The sequence below is a fragment of the Culex quinquefasciatus genome, chromosome 2 (genome assembly GCF_015732765.1).
Source record: "Culex quinquefasciatus strain JHB chromosome 2, VPISU_Cqui_1.0_pri_paternal, whole genome shotgun sequence".
In the NCBI taxonomy this organism is placed as follows: Eukaryota; Metazoa; Arthropoda; class Insecta; order Diptera; family Culicidae; genus Culex; species Culex quinquefasciatus.
This window is the reverse complement of record NC_051862.1, coordinates 34,685,925-34,706,285: the sequence shown is the minus strand read 5'-3', so window position 1 is coordinate 34,706,285 and position 20,361 is coordinate 34,685,925. Positions and strand designations below refer to the sequence as shown.

Genomic DNA, 20,361 nt, shown 5'->3' with positions numbered 1-20,361 from the left:
TTGATTTTTCGAAAAATCAGTATTGATTTCATAAGTCGTTCAAAGATTTTTTGCACAACCTGGATTTTTTTTTGAAAAGTTGGCAACATATCAACATAGCAACAGATCAAAAAAATGTGTTTTTTGCCAATCAAGTTTTAGTGACAAAAAGTTAAATTAAAAATCACCATTTTTTTTTAACCTTGTATAATTTTTTTCAGTATAAGTTCTTACCCATGCCTACAACTTTGCCGAAGACACCAAATCGATCAAAAGATACAGATTTTTGAATTTTCATACATCATTTTTGTATGGACAGCTGCCAAATTTGTATGGAAAATTATATAGACAAACTAATGATGCAAAATGGCTTCTTTGGGCATACCGAAGGCACCAAAAAAATCAAATGATTGAAATCTGAGAGAATTGCTCTTATGTTTTTGAGATTCTGAAATTTTTAGATTTGTAGATAAGTCTTATTTTTTTAGTTTCCACCAGTTTTTAAAACTTGTTTTTTAATTATTTTTTAAATAATTATAAATTTAACGTTCAAAGTTATTGAAATTATTCAGGTTCATTTTAATTTTAATAATGTTTTTTTTTATAAAATGTTATTTCCTTGTTCTCTTTTTTTAATTTTTATTTTTTTTGTCGTTCTATTTTTTATGTTTAATTTTTTTAATTTTCGTTTTGTGTTTTTTATTGTTGTCTGAGAAATTACTTTTAAAAAACTCGCAACCGTGTCAGCCCAAAACATCCCCACCGATCAACAGGTTGAAGATACACCCGGTTTCAGCAACCAATGAATGGCCCCCTGTCTGAGGGACCCATCACACCGGGGACAGTCGCTGCTCCTCACCCACAAACTCTCCTTTGTTGTTGCTATTGCTACTGCGGGTGCCGTACTAATCACATTTCACCCATTCAACAATTTTTCATCACCCGGCAGCAGCAGCAAAAAAAAAATGATGGTGGTGAGCCAAGTGTGGGAGTTAGTTGGGGGGTTTGTTCAAGGGTGGGTCGAGTTTCATCCACCAAACCCACAGCTTCAGCGTGTGTGTGTGCGCGCGCCGGGGAACCGGTTTCCGGAGCAGGACGGGTAGGGCGCGGAGGTTACGATTTTATTTTATATATTTTTTGTGTTCAGCTCTCTACTCTGCTTCTCCCTCTAAAAATGATGACGGCGCGCGATGATGATGATGATGTGGGTGGCCACCCACGTTTTTCCGACCGACCGGGGGCGGCCCACGTGGTGAACAGCCACGTCACGCTGAACGTGCCAAAGTGTTTCGTTCTGGTGGGCCTACTCTGTGGCCACGTGGTCCTCCCTCCCAGCAGCAGCTGCATGGGGGGGGTGCTTAGCAAAAAAACCTGTTGGTCGTGTCACGTCACGGCCTTTGGATTGTGGGGTTTTTGGGGTTTGGGATGAATGTGGTGTTATCAAAAGTTATGAATGAAAATGCCACGCTACAGCGCCTCTATGCCATCTCCCCGTGTCTCTGTGTACAGAAATGAGGGCGGCTGAACTCTGACTAGCTGTGTGGGATTTCTTTGGGGGGATTTTGTGATGCATGCGAATTTCCACCCATGAATGGAGACGTTTAAAAAGCATTAAATTGTACTGTTGACAGCAACAACAGGCTGTTTCAACCATTTTAAATAATCTTAACAACTTTCTCTTTCTGAATCCTTCTTCCAGATAAGTGCCCCCTGGTGAGGCGGCACCCCACCACATCGGCAGTCGCACTCCCACTGCTCTAGGAGGGCAGCGGGATCGCACCCAGCCCCCTCCCCAGGTGCCCAAGGAATGACCACGCTCATACCCACCACGTCGTCCCAGCCCGCCGCCGGGGTTGAGGCGTACGAGGACATGTTCAAGGAAATTACGCGCAAACTGTACGGCGAAGAGTCCGCCCACGGACTCTACCCGCACAACACCCAGATCGCCCAGGTTGCGCAGCTTGCTCCGGGAGCCCCCGCAGCAGCTCCCGAGGGTGGCGAGCGGTCCTTCACGACGCTCGTCTCGGACCGAAACATTACGACGATCGATTACGAGACTACGACGGTGAATGACCAGGGCCAGCAGCAGCAAGGTCGGTCGGAGGAACATCTGACGACGGCGTTCGGCCTGGCTGCACTCATGCAGAACGGATTCCCTCCGCCGGGGGCCATCCTGAATCCGGTCAACTTTCCCGCGAAAGCAAGTGAGTTTGAACTAGGTACCCAATACGCGAACACGTTGACGTATCGGCACGAAATGAAGATCTTGTGAGGTTTGACGAATTTCTTACAACAACATTTGTTTTCTCTTCTTAATTCCAGATCTTGTCGCCGTGACCAGTGACGATCGCTGGCAGCAGCAGCAGGAACAAACCTCCGGCGAGCAGTCGTGGAGCTCGGGTGGCGGCAAACACTCGTCCACTTCGTACTCCCACAAATCGGGCAAGAAGCCCAAGGTAGAACCGCTAGATGGCTCGCCCACCGGCAGTGGCAGCACTCTCAACATTCCGCAGTCCGACAAGAGCAAAGGCAACTTCAGCCCCTCGTCGGCGACCGTCGGAGCTGCCACCGGAAAGCGTTACGCCTGCACAAGCTGTCCGTACACCACGGATCGGCGCGACCTGTTCACGCGCCACGAGAACATTCACAAAGAGGAGAAGCCATTCCATTGTTACGCCTGCCTGAAGCAGTTCAACCGGGCGGATCACGTGAAGAAGCACTTTATGCGGATGCATCGTGACATGGACTACGAAATCGCCAAAACCCGCCGCATAACCGCGGTCAGCTCCACTTCAACACCGACCAGTAGCACCGCCAAGCCCTACTACAGCAGTAGTAGCAGCAACACGCCGGTTTCGGCACCAGCCCCACCCCCGCCAACCACGCTCGTGTCCCCACCGGTATCCGTAATCCCGGTGGTCAGCACCCTCAACATTCCGACGGCCAACTTTCCGGCCCAACTCAGCATTCCCAGCAGTCACCACGGGACCGCAACCATCGAATCGTCGTCCCACGGCTCGACCGTCACGGCCGTCATCAACAGTCACAACATTGTCACGCTGAACGGAAGCGGCCTGATTCAGCACCACCATCAGCAGCAGCAGAACCAGCAGCAGCAACACCAGCCTGTTCTGCAACAGCAGCAGCAGCAGCAGCAAATAGTAGTAAATGCCCCACCTATCGTAGCTATCAAACAGGAGAAGGGAGTGCAGCCGAGGGCTGAAGGTGCGGGGAATAGTAACGGCAGCAATGCCGCCAACCTGGTCGACGATAAATCCTTCGCGAAGAAGAACAAGGGCGAGAAGCGGTTCACCTGTTGCTACTGTCCGTGGAGCGGTAAGTGGAACATTTTTAATGTACTAACCAGTATTTTACCATAACTTTGAACTTGGGTGTGGTACAAGCTTTCCATAGCATCGCAGATTGGTTGGCACGGCGTCGGAGGGTTTGAGCAGATCATTTCACACTTTTTGATACCCGTGTTGCAAATAGGGACGTGGCGTTACATCGTACTGCCATCTGGATTTTTTAAGTGCAAGAGTGGAAAAGTGCTGAGTCATTGCCTAAAAATAGACGGCGTCCTATCTCGCCCAGCAAAATGAAGTCGATAAAGTAGTCGATTTCGATGGAGAAAAAGTGGAAAACGTGGCCATTCCCCTATTATGAAGCTATTTTCCAGAATTTCAATGTAATATGACCAAATTTTTTTTATTGAAATTATTACAGAATACCTATCTTTATTACTTTTTTTTGTTCACACATGGCTATAAAACGACGCAAAATATTGTATGGATATATATTCTATTTTTCACAAAACACAACATGAGTATAATAATGAGTATTGTTTGCCTTTTTTATTCAATATTTTGAGATAAATTGTCCATTTCTAATTCTCCGCACGGCTGGGACCTTGCCCCCATGGAAAGCATGGGACGGTCGGAGGGCTTGTAATGCACTTTACCAATACGGAAAGAGCAGGGGAGCATTTGTTCCCCATACTAGCGCCAGTCAAAGATGTTACACATTGATCTTTGCCGAGTGGTGTCTGGAAATATTAATAGTTCTTTATTAGTTATTTGAAGAATATTTACAGTGCCACAGTTTTGAAGAATAAATCCAGACGGAATCGAATGATCGAATGCTTCCTGTCGTCGGAAAATTCGGAGCAACTGGAGCGTACCTAGCGGCCGGGTTGTGTAGCGTAATGGAACTCCGATTTCGATATGATGGTACCCACGGCGGAGCTGGTCAAAGGACAAGCAGGACAAACTCGTTACTGGCCAATTGCGACTTATGCTGGCGAAGGTGATCGAGGACATCTGACGGCGGTTGCGGAGTCGTCCTCTTTAAAGCTAAGTACTCATGCATGATAATCGTATTACAGGCCTGCCTTTTCTGGTCATGTTGAATACGATTAACTGCAACTCTAACCACTTTAATTTTCAGCAAAATTGACAAGACTTTTGACGAACGTGACAGGACAGGGGACTGTAAAACATTTTATACAAGTTCCGACTTTTTTATGTGGAAAAATTTTGCCCGGCGTGTGTTTCTTTGCATTTGTTAAATAATTACCTTTGCTGATTGAGTTTAAACCTCAACATATGAATTCATTTTAATAATTTTGCCTTTGTTGGAACAGTTAAGGGTCACATAGTAAAAGTCCGTTGGTGTGTGGATAGTGTACCCCGTTCGCTCGAGTTCCTTGGGGTCAGTTCTGTAGGTTTTAACAGTCTCGACAGTTAAAACCTACAGTACTGATTTTGGGAAGCTTGTGCGAATGGGGTTTTTAATGAACATTGGGGGCGGCGATTGAGCACGAAGTTTCGATTTAGCTTATTTACATCATTACACGATTACATACTCTCACAAACACAATCTCATTTTAACCATGATTGGGTAATGTCTTCAATCCCCGCTCCCATGGAGTGCGAGTGATCCGCATGTGATTGACACGACCATTACCGTTCCTTTACACAACCGGACTTGGACTGACTTGATCCTGGCTATCCCACCTCGATCCGCAAAAAAAAAAAAATTGTCCATTTCTAATTCTTTCTAATCAAACACCAGTCTTCATCATATGGAGAGTTTGATGCTCGAATAAAGCTCCAAAAACACTATTTGGGCTATAAACTTACCAGCAACAGCACCGCCTCGAGTAAGCACGCAAATTCATGCCATTTACTGGCCAAAAAGATCAAATTTAATGCAATTTTGATCATAATTTCTATTTTGCGAGACCATTTCTTATCATTTTGGTGGCACACACACCCTCACGCAAGAAGAGAGGTCAACTGCTTAACGAAAGTCGCCATCAATATCTTTTCACTTACGCTAACGATTTCAAAGTGCTTAAGATATAAAATTGCTTCCAACTACCGGCAACATGTTCTTTTGCCAATTAGTTAGTACCTCACTTGAAAAATAATCCCGAAAAATGTAAATAATTAGCAAGCACCATAAAAAAACAAACGCGCTAAGTCTTTTGACGTTTCAATTTTGACCATCCATTCTAATCGAAGGCTGAAGAAAACCGAGCGAGAAGCGAAGGCAAATAAAGAACAAAGGGTGGCCACCAACACCACCAGCAGCGCTTGTGGTGTTGCCAGGAAACTTTTTCTATAAATGCTACTTTTCGTGAGTGTTCGCTTAAAATTTCATCAATTTTGGCAGCACTAAGCAGACCCAAAAGAGCGCTGGAAGAAAAAAAGAACTAAGCTGAAAATAAAAAAATGGGCGTGGCCCAATGCACGTGACTGATTAGAATGCATTTTTGAAATATTTTTTTAAATGCTTGTGAAAGGAATAGCATAACTTTTAATAAATGTGAAAATAAACAGAAATGTTCACAGAGAGTTGCTCTACTCGTTGGTGTACTTGGTTTAAGTGAATTTCAAGAAACAATCCAGATTATCCAGCATCATTAAAACACGACCGCTTATTAAGCTTAAAATGGGCATATTTCCCCTACTTCCAATACAGTCCGAAGCCTCGAATATCCGAAATTTCGATTATCCTAAATTCGATTACCGGAAGGCTTGTGTAGGACTTCGGAAATTTTCTTATTTTAAACACCAAATTCGAGTTCTGCGACCTCATTTTAGTCAAATTCTCCATACAAACTTTGGAGAAAAACCATTCGGTCCAAACAAACTATTTTTGAAAAATTCAAGATGCACGTGATTCTGGGAACCCCAAAGTTCATGCTTTCAATCGAGTTGAGTCTACGTAGAAATTTTGTTCGTCGATGTTATCCGAAGTGATTTTTTCCGAGGTCTTCGTATAATCGAGTTCAGATTATTTGTAAATTATTTAAAAAAAAATAGAATGATGCGATAATATATGTTAACTTTTTTTGAATACTTTTTTAAACTTGAGTATTTTAAACTTTAACAGCCAATGCAGTAAAAATCCATTGAAAATTTCATGTTTGTTTGATTCCCTTTTTGCAAATTATGAAAATTTGAGTCGTTTTATACTTGTTTTTCAAATCATAAAAATTCAAGGTAAATAAATATTTTAGGAAATATTTTACTTTTTAGTTTTTTTTTAAGTGCGGTATTTTATTCAAAAAATATAGTCTTTTACAATCAAAACTCAATTGCAGCAAACATCCATGTTAAATGTTGGTTGGGTCGATTTATGTCCATTCTGTAAATTAATAAAATTTGAGTATTAAAAAATATGTATTTCCTGACAATTTTAACTACTTACACATACAATCTAATGCATTTGCAAATCTATGGAAAATTCCCGGTTGTTTGATACTCATATGGCTAATTATAAAAATTTCAGTATTTTCAAAAAACACTCTGTATTTTGTGAAAATTTTGTTATGTATTTAACACAGAAAACTCAAATTTAGCAAAGACGCATGTAAAGTTTTTCGTCGTGATTCCGAAATTAAAAATAAAAGTATTTTCTAAAATATGGTACCGTCATCAGGGGTGACATTGGGTTTGAGGGTGAGATTGGGTCACACAAAAAAGCTGAATTTGTATGTGAAAGTTGCAGAATGTATTTTCAAAGAACCGTTTTTGTAAAAAAAAAAAATGAGAAATTTACATCAAAAACTCATTTTTTGAAAAATAAAAAAAATCTATTCATAATTGCGCATCAGTTGGTACTGCATGCAAATTATTAAATCTGATTACAGCAAAAAAAAGTTTTTTTTTTTTACTTTTTGTTACAAAAAGTCGATTTTGACGATTGTTTACGCTTCAATGGACAAAAAATGCTGACATCTAAGTGTTGATAAGCTCTGCCTAATTCTTCACTAAGTTGAGATATTTTTTTTTTGCCGGGGGTTTACTTGAATTTGCAATTAAGGGTCCTGATTTTCGGCTCAATGATCGAAAATCACTCACTCATCGCCGAACAAATCTACTCCGTCCGTCGACCCGAGTCACAAGTGAATATGATCAGAGAGGGGAGAATCTAACAAAATACCGTCGAGGCGCTCACTGCACTACCACAGTTTGCCGTCAATTTATATTTGGCTTTGCGGAAATTTCTGTCTAATGTGTCTTGGATGTTGTGTTATCAATAAAATTGCAATAACATTGATTTAAAGCAGTTGGATCGCAGACTATTTCGAGTCAACTTTGAGCGACATAGCGCAATCAGCCTCTCCGAGCCATTCGCTGCACTACCCGATCGGAGTGAGAGGGAGAGCAAAGAGAGAGTATTCAGTAGCGATTGGTGTGGATGTGACAAACGGTAAAAGAAACCTTGTTTGCAATCGAAAAGTTCTTTTGTGTTATTTTTTTTATTTTGGTGCATCGTTTTCAAGTTTCTGTTTTTTTTTTGCTTATTCTTTTCTTTTTTTGATTTGACATTTTGTTGAATCTGGTTTTCCGAATAGACTTGATTATAACGTTATAACCCTACAACTTAGCTGATGATACCAACATCATCAGATAGTAGGAAAAGAATTAACAAAATCTAGAGTTTTTTTAGTTCATATTATAAGCTATTGTGTTTGATAGGACTTTTCAAATAAAACTCTAGAATAATCACTAAAAAACCTTTTTTTGCGAAAGTGGAAAGTGCACGAAGTACAAGTAGGCTGCTTTTTTAAACTTCCAACTTTATTTGTCAATTTGAAATGTAAATACACAAAAATAAGCAAAATTTTACAGTTTTTAAATGGAAACCATATCGTAAGTTGGAAATCTTTAGCAATTTTCGAAAATCGTCAAAAATTACCCAATTCCAGCAACGAAGAGGAGCGCGAACTTTCGCTGTTCCTGTACCACCTGACGCAGGAGATAATCGGCTCGCGAGACTACTCGGACTGCAACATTAACCAAATCTGCAGCAAGTATTACAACAGTTCCAGCTACCCAAACAAGGCACGACTGCGGAGGTTGGTCACCGAGTTGAAGCGCAAACTCAAACTGCAACAGCAGAATACCATAGCCGTGCAGGCTCCGGAAGTTGTTCAGTGCCGGTGCAGTCGCTGCAAGGAGGAGGCCCTGCTACAGAGCACCGCGCTGGACCAGTGCGTGGGGACGTCCTCGATGCCGTGGTTCGGCAAGATCAGCGAGGCAACCCAGTTTGAGGATCCGGTGTCGTACCAGACGATGGTGATGAGCGCGGGGTCAACGGCGAGTTCGTTCCGCAGTGTTCGTGACTGTTCGTCGTTGGAACAGTCCTCCGTTGAGCAGTACCAGCAAGGCGCCCGGAAGGACTCGTCGAACGAGTCGGACACACTGATCGAGCAGGTTCTGCTGAGGCATGCCGGCGGGACTTACGGGGGTTCTTCGAGCGATGCGTTGCTTCGGATGGCCGCAGCGGATCACGTGTTTTGCGACTCGTGCCACGGCAAGTGCCCGCTGCAGAGATGTCAGCACTTTACGGGTGGTGCGACGGCGGGGCCGAGTTCGCGGCCGCGGTGTGGCATGGGTGACGCGTGCCGTCCGACGCCGCGGAAGGTCTGCAAGTGTCCGCTCAAGCAGTGCGGACATTTTGACTCGGCGGCCGGTGGAGGATGTGGTGGGATTGGGGGCTGTACGGGATGTTCGAGTGATGCGCCGCTGCTGCGGCAGGATCCGGGACAGGATACGCCACCGGTTACCTGCTGTGGAAGAAGCAGGCGGAGGAGGAGGGGACGGAGTAGGAGTCGGAGCAGGTGTAGGGATAAAGCGTCGAGCTGTCGGGACGGGACTGTTGCGGGGGAGAGCTTGAAGCATTCTTGTACGAAGTGAAAGGAAAAAATAAATTCGTCGGCGTGCCATACGAGCTGTGATGCTATGGAAAGATCTTACTCAATTAATATCATCAAAAATTATGTAGATTTATTGCAAACTCATCGCAATTTTTCTCCCTTTGCCAGGTGCTGACAACTGGGGCCTCAAGCGACACCTCAACACCCACACCAAGCCGTACGTGTGTATGCTGTGCGACTACAAGGCGGCCCGCTCGGAGCGGCTCGCGACGCACGTCTTCAAGGTGCACAACAAGAAGGCCTGCAGCAAGTGCACCTTCTTCGCCGAGGATCAGGACCAGCTGAACGCTCACATGCAGGACTCACAGTAAGTTTCGCTTAATCACTCCCTAAATTTAGATTTTAATGCCAAGTTTGACGTTCGACACGCTAGTCCTAACGAACCGGCCAAACCAGTGAAGCCGGCCACTTCGCCAATCGGCGGTGGCAGCACCGGGAATGTCCTCCGAACCCTTGGGAACACCTTCGTTCCGAACAATCTCCACGGGAACAACCCGACCAGCAGTGGGAATTCCTTCGGGTGAGCAGAGTTTTGTAGCGTTGCGTTTTCGTTCAGCGTTTCTTTTCTTTTGGTAGCCATTTGTCGTAGAAATTGTTTTTTTGGCGTTGATTTTTCGTTCGAAATTTTCACCCCCCAAACTGACTGTCTTCAACCCATCGTCTAACCAAATTAATAATTTAAAGAAACCGTTCCCCATCTCTTTGAAATGCAAATATGCCTTCCCCCGACGACACCGACCCCAATCCGATCCTCGCGGTAGAACATCGGTCGTCAACAACAGCAGCAGTACCAACACCACCATCCTGTACCAAACGACAACGTCGACCACGGCCATCCCGTCGACCGGGAACATCCTCACCAACAGCAACGCGTCCAACCTGATCGACACCATCAACCAGCATCTGGCGGCCAACGGCGGCACCGTAACGGTCGTGTCGGGAAACGGGCTAGGTGGAGGGGTTGGGCAGGTGACCACCCCTCACAATCACCATCAGCAGCAGCAGCAAAATCACCTTCAACATAATCAGAATCAGCAGCAGATTCCGCAACAGCAGCAACAACAACATCACTGGATAGCGAAAGTGCACCGGAAGCGGGGATCCGAGCTTCTGTACAGCTATCTGGAGGCGGACGGAAGCGACTCGGAAGATTACGCCCGGTATGGAGTGTGCGCGCAGTTGTTCTGTTGGTTGCTCGTGGTTGATCTTTTTTTTTCGTTCGTTCGCTTTTTGGTTCGATTTTGCAGCGTTTTTTTGGTCTGTTGGTAAAGTCTTGGTTTGGTTTTGTGTGTTCTTGTTTCGCTCCGTGTTAATCTTGAGTTGACTAGAATTTTGAAAAAAAAAAGGTTTTGTAAATCTGCTGATACCGTTCTTTTCTGCACATTAAAAATGTTTATTCAATATGATTTTTTTATTCTGAGATGCATTCATGAGTTTGTAGACTTTTATCAGTAATACCTGTTTTCTAAAAAACTACAAGTTCTTCCAGGATGCTTTCTTCGGACTGGCTGCGCTTGTGTTCGATTAGATTAGATTAGAATGCCTGTTTTCTAAAAAAATACAACTTTAGAAAAAATCCCGATAAACAAAGTCAAAAAACGAAAATTGGCTGCAGTGCTTTTCCTTCGTGAAATATTTTTAAGTTGCAAAAAAAAACAAAACATACTATAACTTGAAAAAGGTTCATTTTATCCAAACATGAGTAGTCATTTTCAAAAACAAATATGATTGAATTACTAAACGCATTTTCTCAAGATTTCATCATCGCCATTTTGGCAGTTATCTTGGATCTAGACATTTAAAAATCAGTTTAGAGTAGTTTAAGGTCATACTTATATTCGTCAGTTAAAAATAAGACAGCGGTTCTTGTTTTTTTATTAGACAAATTTAAATCAAAATTTTATATTTTAAAAATTTAAATACTTGAAAATAAAATTTATAAAAATTAAAGATATAAAAATCAAAAAAATCTAAATTTAAAAAATTTAGGATAGAACTAAAATCTTCAAAAATATGAAATTATATACTCAAGCGTTGTTCTCGACTGTATTACACAATTAGGTTGTTTTTCGGCTCAGCAGTCTGACTGCTGAGCCGAAAAACAACCTAATTGTATACTCAGAAATAATAATTTCAGAAAATTTTAGTTATAAAATTTTAAAAATATAAAACCTAAAGTCTAAATTTAAAAATTTCTCAAAATTTAAAAAATGCATTTCAAAATCATAAATTTTAACTTTCAATTATTTAAAAAAAATAATAAATTGAAAAACTCTACAGTTATAACATTTTAATAGTAGTTTATGCAACAAGTTGCGAAAAGAGGATTTTTTCAGCACGAGTCGTACATTTATCCAACGAGGTTCACCGAGTTGGATAAATACGACGAGTGCTGAAAAAATCAAGTTTTGCAACGAGTTCCATACAACATTTTTTGCAATTTCGAAAAACACCCATTGAGTGAAATTATAAATCGAATTTTCATGTATTTTGACAATAAATCGTTTAAAACAAAAAAATGTTGAAAAGTGTTACGTTTCAAAACAAGTGCTGAAAAGTTCAACTTTTCAGCACCCATTTCAGTGCTGAAAAGTAGAACTTTTCAGCATTTATTTTGAAAAGTGTCGCTATTCGATTCTGTTATTTTTGGTACAGAAAAGTAAGCTATTTCATCTTTCAAGAATGACAGGAAAAGTAAGTAGTTTGTTGAATGTTGAAGAAGCGATTGATAGTGGAACTATGTATTTATTATGGAGCGAAGAGTCAAACTACAACTCAAATTAAATTAAAAATAAAAAAAATAAATTCTAGCATTTAAAATAAAAAAAAATAGTTATTCAAAGTTTCAGAAATTTATAAAAATCAAGAACTTAAAACTAAATCAAAAATTCAAAAAATAGATAAAAATAAAAATTAAAATACCTAAATCTAAGTTTTTTTTATTTCTAAAGACAAGAATTTGAAAATTTGATGTTCAGAGATAAAAAACTTCAAAAACATAAACATGAATTTCAGAAAACTTAAGGTTCGAAATTTTAATAATCCAAAACATAAAATTCAAAATTTAAAAAAAAATCTCAAAATGCCAAAAAATTCAAATATTTTTTAAAAAATCTGTAATAAAAAAGGTTTCAAAATCCTAAAATTTAAAAATTGAGTTGGCCGTTGTAAATATTTTTCAACGTTTATGTCGCCCCAGTTTATGAGGGACTCCCCTCAAAATTTGCCAAATTTAAAAACTTCAAAAATATAAAAAAAAATAAAAATTTTATTTTCAGAAAATTTATCATTCAAAATTCAAAAAATCTAAATCCAAAATTTAAAAATTTCAAAAGTTTCTAAAATTTTTCAAAATATTGTTAAAATTCTCAAATTAAAAAACGCTAAAATTAAAACAAAACATTTCAAAATCCAAAAATTTAAAATTCCATTTTCCGAAATTACAGAATTGCAAAATTCAGAAAATTTAACGAGGAGACTCAAAATTGAAAAAAAATAAAATTAAAAATAAGCAAATTTTAAATGTGTCTCAAAATTTCACAAGATTTTAATATTGTAAAAAAAATTCTCAAATTTAAAACATTAAAAAGGCCAGAATAAAAAAAAAACTATTTCCAAATCCTAAAATTCGAAATTCTATTCATAAACAAAAAAAAATCTAAAATTCACATTTTAAATGAAATTTTAAAATTTTAAATCTAAATTCAAAAAATGTTCTACGCGATTGATAGTGGTACAATGTTAAATAAAAAATAAAAATTTCCAAATTTAAAACTTTAAAAGCTTCAAATTAAAAAAAAAACATTAAATCATAAATATTACATTACCGGCTTAAATTTAAAATAAAATGCTAAATTTTAAAAAATTTAAATACTTAAATCAAAAATTCATAAAATAAAAATAATAGTTCAGAGTTTAGAATATTCAACAACTAAAAAAATCTAAAATTGTGCAATCTCAAATGTTTTAAAACTTCCAACAAACGAAAAAAAGAATTTAAATTTTGTTAAAACATCAATAATTAACACCTACATTTCCAAGCTTGGGAAAATGGGGAAAATTTATATGGTATCTTCCCATTTTCTGAAGCTTAGGAGTTTAGGTGTAAAAACGCTAAAATTTAAAAAAAATACATTCGAAGATCCTAAAATTTAAAAATTTAATTGGCGGCTGCTAATATTTTTAAAAGTTTACGTTCTTTGCGATAACAATATTTGTTTTTTACTTTATTACGAAAAAACAGAATATTTAAAAAATATTTGTTTTTTACTTAATTACGAAAAAACAGAATTACAGAATATTTGATTCTTATTTTAAAAAGTCATAAAAAAATTGACAACGTCCTAAATAAGTCTTTCCAACCCGTTGTTTTTTACGATTGTTTGCGATTTATTTTATTATTTTATTGTTTAGGTACTTGTTTTAAACTCGTCTTGTTAAAAAAAAATAGCTATTTCAACAGATTTGTTAATTTGTTTATAAAAATAAATTTATTTTTGATTGATTGAGTTTTAAACATATACTGATTACCACCTTTTCTTCCTTCTCCTTTTCAGCTTGCTCAGCATGCAGGCCCTCGGCCGCAACAAAACATCCGTCACGCAGGATTTTCATAACGCGGGAGGCGGAACCCATCGCCAGTATCACGCCAACCACAACAGCGACAGCAACAGCAGCAGCATCGATAGCAGCAACGATCAACCATCTTCTCCACCACTGTCCTCGGCGTCGTCCCGTTCACCATCGACGTCCCCTCCGGTGGTGGCGTCGACGACGGCGACCCCGAACCACTTGTCCGAGGAGCATCTGTCGCTGCTGCAGCTGTTGGCCACGGCCGCCGTCGCCCAGCAGCATCTGCAACTCCAGCAGCAGCAAAAGTCGGCGTCGTCGATCCTCAGTTCGCCTCCCGCGAGTCATCCACCACAACCACCACCAGCCATAGTCCAGAACACGAACCAAAATAGTACAAACCAGGCCCAGATTGATGCGAAACGGCGTCGCAAGAGCAGCTCCCGCAACGACAAGGAGAACCTTGGCCAGAAGCAACCGAACCGAAGCGTGGCCGTCGGGGGCAAGGTTATCGATCTGACGGTTACGGCGGCGGCGGCTGCGGCCGCCAGCGATACCGGCAACGGAATTGAACGGAACAACAACAGCAGCAGCAACAATAACAATAGTAGCGTTAACAATAAGAATATAAACGAAGCTATTTTTGATAGAGTCATGTACAAGAAACCGTCGTACCAGAATATGTTTTTAACGGCGGCGTTCTGCAAGCCGGTGCTCGGCGTCGAGAAGGATCCCCGCCGGGAGGACCGCGTCATCGTGGCCGAGAAGAGCTTCTCGTTGGCCGAGTTTCTGCGCAATCACACGGAAGTGTCGATCAGCACGCTCAACTCCACGGCGACGACGGTCAAAAAGCCCAACGACGACGAAGACGTGATCTTCATCAAGGAGGAGAAGCGTCGCAAGCAGCAAGCCCCGCGCAAGGTCGATCAACCGCCGTCGTCGGAGCGCTCCGTTGGCGACATCCGCGACAAGCACATGATCCGCCTGATCACGCGGCGGCTGTGCTGCCGAATCTGCCAGAACCAGCACGTGGCGCCGGACAACTGCCACTATCACACCAAGACTTCGCTGATTCTGCACCAGCGGTGGCGCCACGGTCAAGGCGCGGCCACCAACCGGTGCCAGCACTGCGGGGCAGCGTTCGCGCGCCGCTACAAACTGGCTCTGCACCAGAAGCTGATGCACCGAAACCGAAAACCGGGGGCGAAAAAGACGGTGGCCGGAAAGAAGCAGCAACGCAAACAGCGCAAACGAAAGCCCCGCAGCCAGTGCTTCACCAAGAGACGGAAGTAAGAGAGGGTGAGTTGGACTTTTCTTTTGTAATCGTGTACTAAGGTAGCTATTTGTATTATATATTCTACAAACTTTTTTCTGAACAATTCAAACTACAGACGAGGACTTACTTTACAACAAGAAACAGTATGTAAAAACTATATACTTGACATATATTACGTATATCGAACGGAAGCGACAAACAAAAGAAGATGAGATTCAACGTGCACAAAAAACTACTCGAATCAAACTGAAAGCTCACTAAGTATATTTTAAAAATTTCTCCTTCTTAACTTCCAAAAACAAAACAAAAAAAACTTAAAATTACTTATGAAATTAGGTTCGGCTTAGCCACACAAAAAAGGGCGTGCAATGTTTTCAGCCTGTGAAAAATCCCACTCGAGAAACGCAAAGGAACGTACAAAAAACAAACACACACACACAAACGAGAGAGTTTTATAATTTTAAACCCACCAATTATATAATTTTAAATAACGCAAAAGTTACGTTTAAATTTGAGCCACAAAGTACATTATTTTGTTAAGGTTTTTTTTTCGATGCAACACGTGCACAAGGACATTTAAACACACTCACTCACACGCAAGCTAGTTTGATAAGTGATAGGGTCAGTAGGAGAGAAGGAAATCAATGTGTCATAAAGAGAGGAAAACAAGAAACAAACAGAAAAAGTCGGGACGAATCTATCTTCTAATACACTTATACAGCGGAGAGCCAACCGACCAGAAACTGATTATATTATTAAAACTATCTACTGGCGTACAATAACTGTATTTGGTCAATGTGAACTCGTAATACAACGGATGAAAAAAAAACCGGTAATGTTGAAAAGGTTTCATTTCACGTGGATGGAATATCACATTTCCCTCAAAGTAAAATGAAGTCTGTCATATAGAAATTGCCAAAAACCACCAAAAAACCTATTTTTCGATATTTTAATGTTTTAAACCGCTATATCTTTCCAAGGATTGGACGTAGGACAATGGTCAATATGGAGACTTTTATGTAAAATTATTTTATTGTAAAATCTGGCAAATCGACTCCCACTATCGTTATTTTTTTTTTTAATTGACGTTTAGACCACTTTTCAAAAAACAGTTTTAGTAAATGATTTTTGTATTTTTTTAAGAGAGACATACCATCCTGCATTTTTCGTCAGTCTTTTTGTAACATCTTAGGCTATTTCTTCAACAAATTTGAACGAAAAAAATCGTGACATCACCTTAAAATTTGACTTTTAAACTTAAAAATCAAAAAATCTTATAGAAGTGGCGTGTATTTTTATTTCAGTGTATTTTTTTCAGAAGCCCATCCAATTTCCTACCACTTTTTGATACAATACAACGGCTTTGAGATACAGTACCTTTTAAATTGCAAAATACAAAAATATTTATATAACTTACGCCCTTCTCAAAGGTTATTTTCGAGTACAATTGGCTTCATAAACACAAAAATTGCTTATATAGGCCTAGGATAACATGTCTACAAAGTTTCATTGAAATCGGAGAGGGTCGGGTACAAAAGTACCACAAAAATTCCTGATTTGAGCTGGAATTGTTCTACAGCGATTTTAAAAACAAAAATGTTGAAAAAAAAGTTTTTTGTGGTTTTCAGTCTCGAAAATATTTTTACTGGAAAGCTCGTCCTATTTCCTTGGTTTTTGTATTTTTTAGGAGAGACATAGCATCCTGAATTTTTCGTGAGTCTTTTTGCAACATCTTAGGCTATTTCCAGCTATTTCCTCAAAAAATTTGAACGAAAAAAATCGTGACATCACCTTAAAATTTAACTGTTAAACTTAAAAAAAATCTCATAGAAGTGGCGTGTATTTTTCTTTCAGTGTATTTTTTCCCGTCCAATTTCCTACAAGTTTTTCTTTGACCACTTTTTGATACGATGCATGTTGCAACGGCTTCGAGATACAGCAATATTTAAATTACGAAATACAAAAAATATTTGAATAACTTACGCCCTTCTCAAATGTCATTTTTGAGTATAATTGGCTCCATTTACAAAAACCCGATTTAATCCCACCAGGGGTGAGATAGAGCCTTTCTTATTAAAGAATTTAACTTCTTTCAATTTATAACATCGACTTGATACAAAAAATCTTATGATGAAAGCAAGGTATTATTAATGATGTGATTTCCAAAAGAAATTGAAAACGCAATTTTCACCAAAAGAATATTTTTCATCGTACAAATTCCTTATCAAACAAGCGTTTATGACAAACGCGAGCATAGCAAGCTTCCCATGCGCCAGTGACGACGCACACTGCGGTTTTGGTGTTCTAGTTTTGGTACGAGCCCAAAAACCGAACAAAGCAGGCGCAAAGCAAAACCGAGCTAAACGCACAGTGGGAAGCTTGCCACACGGAGAAAAAACCGTTCTGAAATTCGTGAACAAATGTTCATGATTTCGCGTACATTAAAAGTTCATGAAATCATGAACTTGATCACGAAATCATGTTGAAATGTTTACGATATCGTGAACAGTGTTCACAAAATCGGGAACACATTTTATGCTTAGAAGTTTACACATTGTTTTCGTTAGATGGCGTTGTGTAACAGAGTTTGTGTCTAGGAATCAGCGCTATCTGCAGGTGGAATTTCGTCGGTTGCATGAGAAGGAGCAAACGAAATCACGCACAGACATGTTTCGTTGCGCCCGACTTGGGCCTTCGGATGACGTCAAAGAAGTGAATCCAAATAGGGTCCTTAAGCAAATAGGGTCATTAAGATAAGTTCAAATAAATCAAACATAAATGAATTTAATTACTTTCTAATAATTTTAACATTCAAGCAAATCAATTTGAATTGTAAAATTGTAAAATTGTAAAATTGTAAAATTGTAAAATTGTAAAATTGTAAAATTGTAAAATTGTAAAATTGTAAAATTGTAAAATTGTAAAATTGTAAAATTGTAAAATTGTAAAATTGTAAAATTGTAAAATTGTAAAATTGTAAAATTGTAAAATTGTAAAATTGTAAAATTGTAAAATTGTAAAATTGTAAAATTGTAAAATTGTAAAATTGTAAAATTGTAATATTGTTAAATTGTAAAATTGTAAAATTGTAAAATTGTAAAATTGTAAAATTGTAAAATTGTTTAAACATTTAAACATTTAAACATTTAAACATTTAAACATTTAAACATTTAAACATTTAAACATTTAAACATTTAAACATTTAAACATTTAAACATTTAAACATTTAAACATTTAAACATTTAAACATTTAAACATTTAAACATTTAAACATTTAAACATTTAAACATTTAAACATTTAAACATTTAAACATTTAAACATTTAAACATTTAAACATTTAAACATTTAAACATTTAAACATTTAAACATTTAAACATTTAAACATTTAAACATTTAAACATTTAAACATTTAAACATTTAAACATTTAAACATTTAAACATTTAAACATTTAAACATTTAAACATTTAAACATTTAAACATTTAAACATTTAAACATTTAAACATTTAAACATTTAAACATTTAAACATTTAAACATTTAAACATTTAAACATTTAAACATTTAAACATTTAAACATTTAAACATTTAAACATTTAAATATTTAAACATTTAAACATTTAAACATTTAAACATTTAAACATTTAAACATTTAAACATTTAAACATTTAAACATTTAAACATTTAAACATTTAAACATTTAAACATTTAAACATTTAAACATTTAAACATTTAAACATTTAAACATTTAAACATTTAAACATTTAAACATTTAAACATTTAAACATTTAAACATTTAAACATTTAAACATTTAAACATTTAAACATTATTCGTAATAAACATAAACTTTATAGTTGGAGAAAAATATTTATCAATTATTAATATTTTTTGAAAAACGTAATATCTGAACTACCCATGTTTCATTTGACACTGCGCCATTTGTGAATGCGCCCACGGCTCGTTCCATTTCAAACGTCAAGAGCGTGCTTGAAAAAAAACCGCAGCAGCGGGAGGAACCAAATTGTTCCGGAATCCCGGAGAAAACCCGAACTTGGGGCTGGTGTTGGTGTTGGAGCTGGCAAGCGGATTTGGCATATTATTGAGGTAAGTAAATTTAAGAATGTTTTCTTTGATTTAAGTTGATTAGTTTCCTTACTTTACAGCTTCGCCGAAACCATCCGATTCTACAGATTATGACCGCTGTTTTGGGCCATCGGCAAGATCCTACAGAATTTTCTGTCTGGATTGCCATCTTATCAAATATTTCGGTAAGTTTTTCTATGTTTGATGCTGAAAATTTTGTTAACAAAAACATACTTTACAGATGTTCCCGCGCCAGATTCTTCCAGGCGGCCTCTGGCATCTTCTAACCTTCCCGTCTTCATCGGTGCAACAAAAATCGGGATGGCCACCAGATTGAACCACTGCAGGTCCAGAAATGTATGGTTTTACTGCAGGCAGCGTAAAAAAGAGTGTTTATTTGTAAAGTGATGTGTTTTTATCAATAAAAATTTAATTTCAATTCAACGCCATGATGATTTTTTTAGTTTGGTTACTGGCCACCAGATGGCAACGCATTTCCCTGAGCCCAAAAATGGCCACCAGATGGCAGAGTCATCAAAGAAATACTCCACCACAGACACCAACCCAAAACGTAGTACCATTTTTATCCGCTAGAGTGCTTCAATTTCTAAACCGCGTGAACAAACGTTCACGATTTGCGATTTGTTCATGGAAAGTGTTCATGGTACGTTCTCGTACCATGGAATATCACGTTGTTCCCGATTTCGTGGTACATTGTTCACGATTTTCGGAACGGTTTTTTCTCCGTGCATTCAGCATCTACGAAAGTGATAGAGTCAGAGATAGCTATTTTTACAACCGCACCACTACAACTCAACCGCGAAGACCTTAGGACTAGGTAGATAGCCATTGGTGTTGCGAATATTGAAAACTTTGAAAACGATATAAAGCTTAGAATGCTCCTATTGGTTTTTGCATAAACATTGGACAGTTATGCAAAAAACGGACAGAGCAAAAAACGAAAAGCTACCATATATTACATGTTGAAGGAAACATCGGTAGATAAGCTACTACAAACGAGTATAAGTCGAGCCAAAACATATATGCGCCAGCATTCGAAGCTCAACTTGACAACTTGTCGACTTGGCGACGAAGCGTCGAAAATCAATGCAGTGTGATTTTTTTGGCGATTTTTCCGATTAATATTCATGCTGTATCGTCTTATTTACGAAGATGCAAATGACGTCGATCGATGTCAAATTTGTTTCAGATGCTCACTTATG

General features: G+C 38.5%; 2 protein-coding genes across 7 annotated transcripts in view; both read left to right on the top strand.

The window, feature by feature from the left end:
• LOC6034196 (protein charlatan) overlaps positions 1–15,885 on the top strand; it is a 110,863-nt gene extending 94,978 nt beyond the window's left edge. For 4 of the 6 annotated variants that reach the window (XM_038252868.1, XM_038252865.1, XM_038252867.1 and 1 more), the window contains exons 2-7: positions 1,679–2,183; positions 2,302–3,315; positions 9,320–9,518; positions 9,585–9,731; positions 9,973–10,371; positions 13,768–15,885. In XM_038252868.1, coding sequence (XP_038108796.1) covers positions 1,787–2,183; positions 2,302–3,315; positions 9,320–9,518; positions 9,585–9,731; positions 9,973–10,371; positions 13,768–15,073 — 3,462 coding nt within the window. In that variant the 5' untranslated portion in view covers positions 1,679–1,786 and the 3' untranslated portion in view covers positions 15,074–15,885. The remainder of the gene's footprint in view (positions 1–1,678; positions 2,184–2,301; positions 3,316–9,319; positions 9,519–9,584; positions 9,732–9,972; positions 10,372–13,767) is intronic. The other 2 variants (XM_038252869.1, XM_038252871.1) reach the window with 2 other exon arrangements.
• A 3,099-nt stretch (positions 15,886–18,984) lies between these two features.
• LOC119767354 lies at positions 18,985–19,582 on the top strand. Its single transcript, XM_038255757.1, has 3 exons — positions 18,985–19,159; positions 19,219–19,323; positions 19,380–19,582. The coding sequence occupies exons 1-3, from the start codon at positions 19,001–19,003 to the stop codon at positions 19,473–19,475; spliced, it is 360 nt and encodes a 119-aa protein (XP_038111685.1). The 5' UTR covers positions 18,985–19,000; the 3' UTR covers positions 19,476–19,582.
• The last annotated feature ends 779 nt before the right edge of the window (positions 19,583–20,361 follow it).

Coding starts and splice junctions, on each gene's coding strand:
- LOC119767354 (XM_038255757.1), top strand. CDS start 19,001: ATGCGCCCACGGCTCGTTCCATTTCAAACGTCAAGAGCGTGCTTGAAA. Junction 19,160..19,218: donor GGATTTGGCATATTATTGAG/GTAAGTAAATTT, acceptor CTTACTTTACAG/CTTCGCCGAAACCATCCGAT. Junction 19,324..19,379: donor CCATCTTATCAAATATTTCG/GTAAGTTTTTCT, acceptor CATACTTTACAG/ATGTTCCCGCGCCAGATTCT.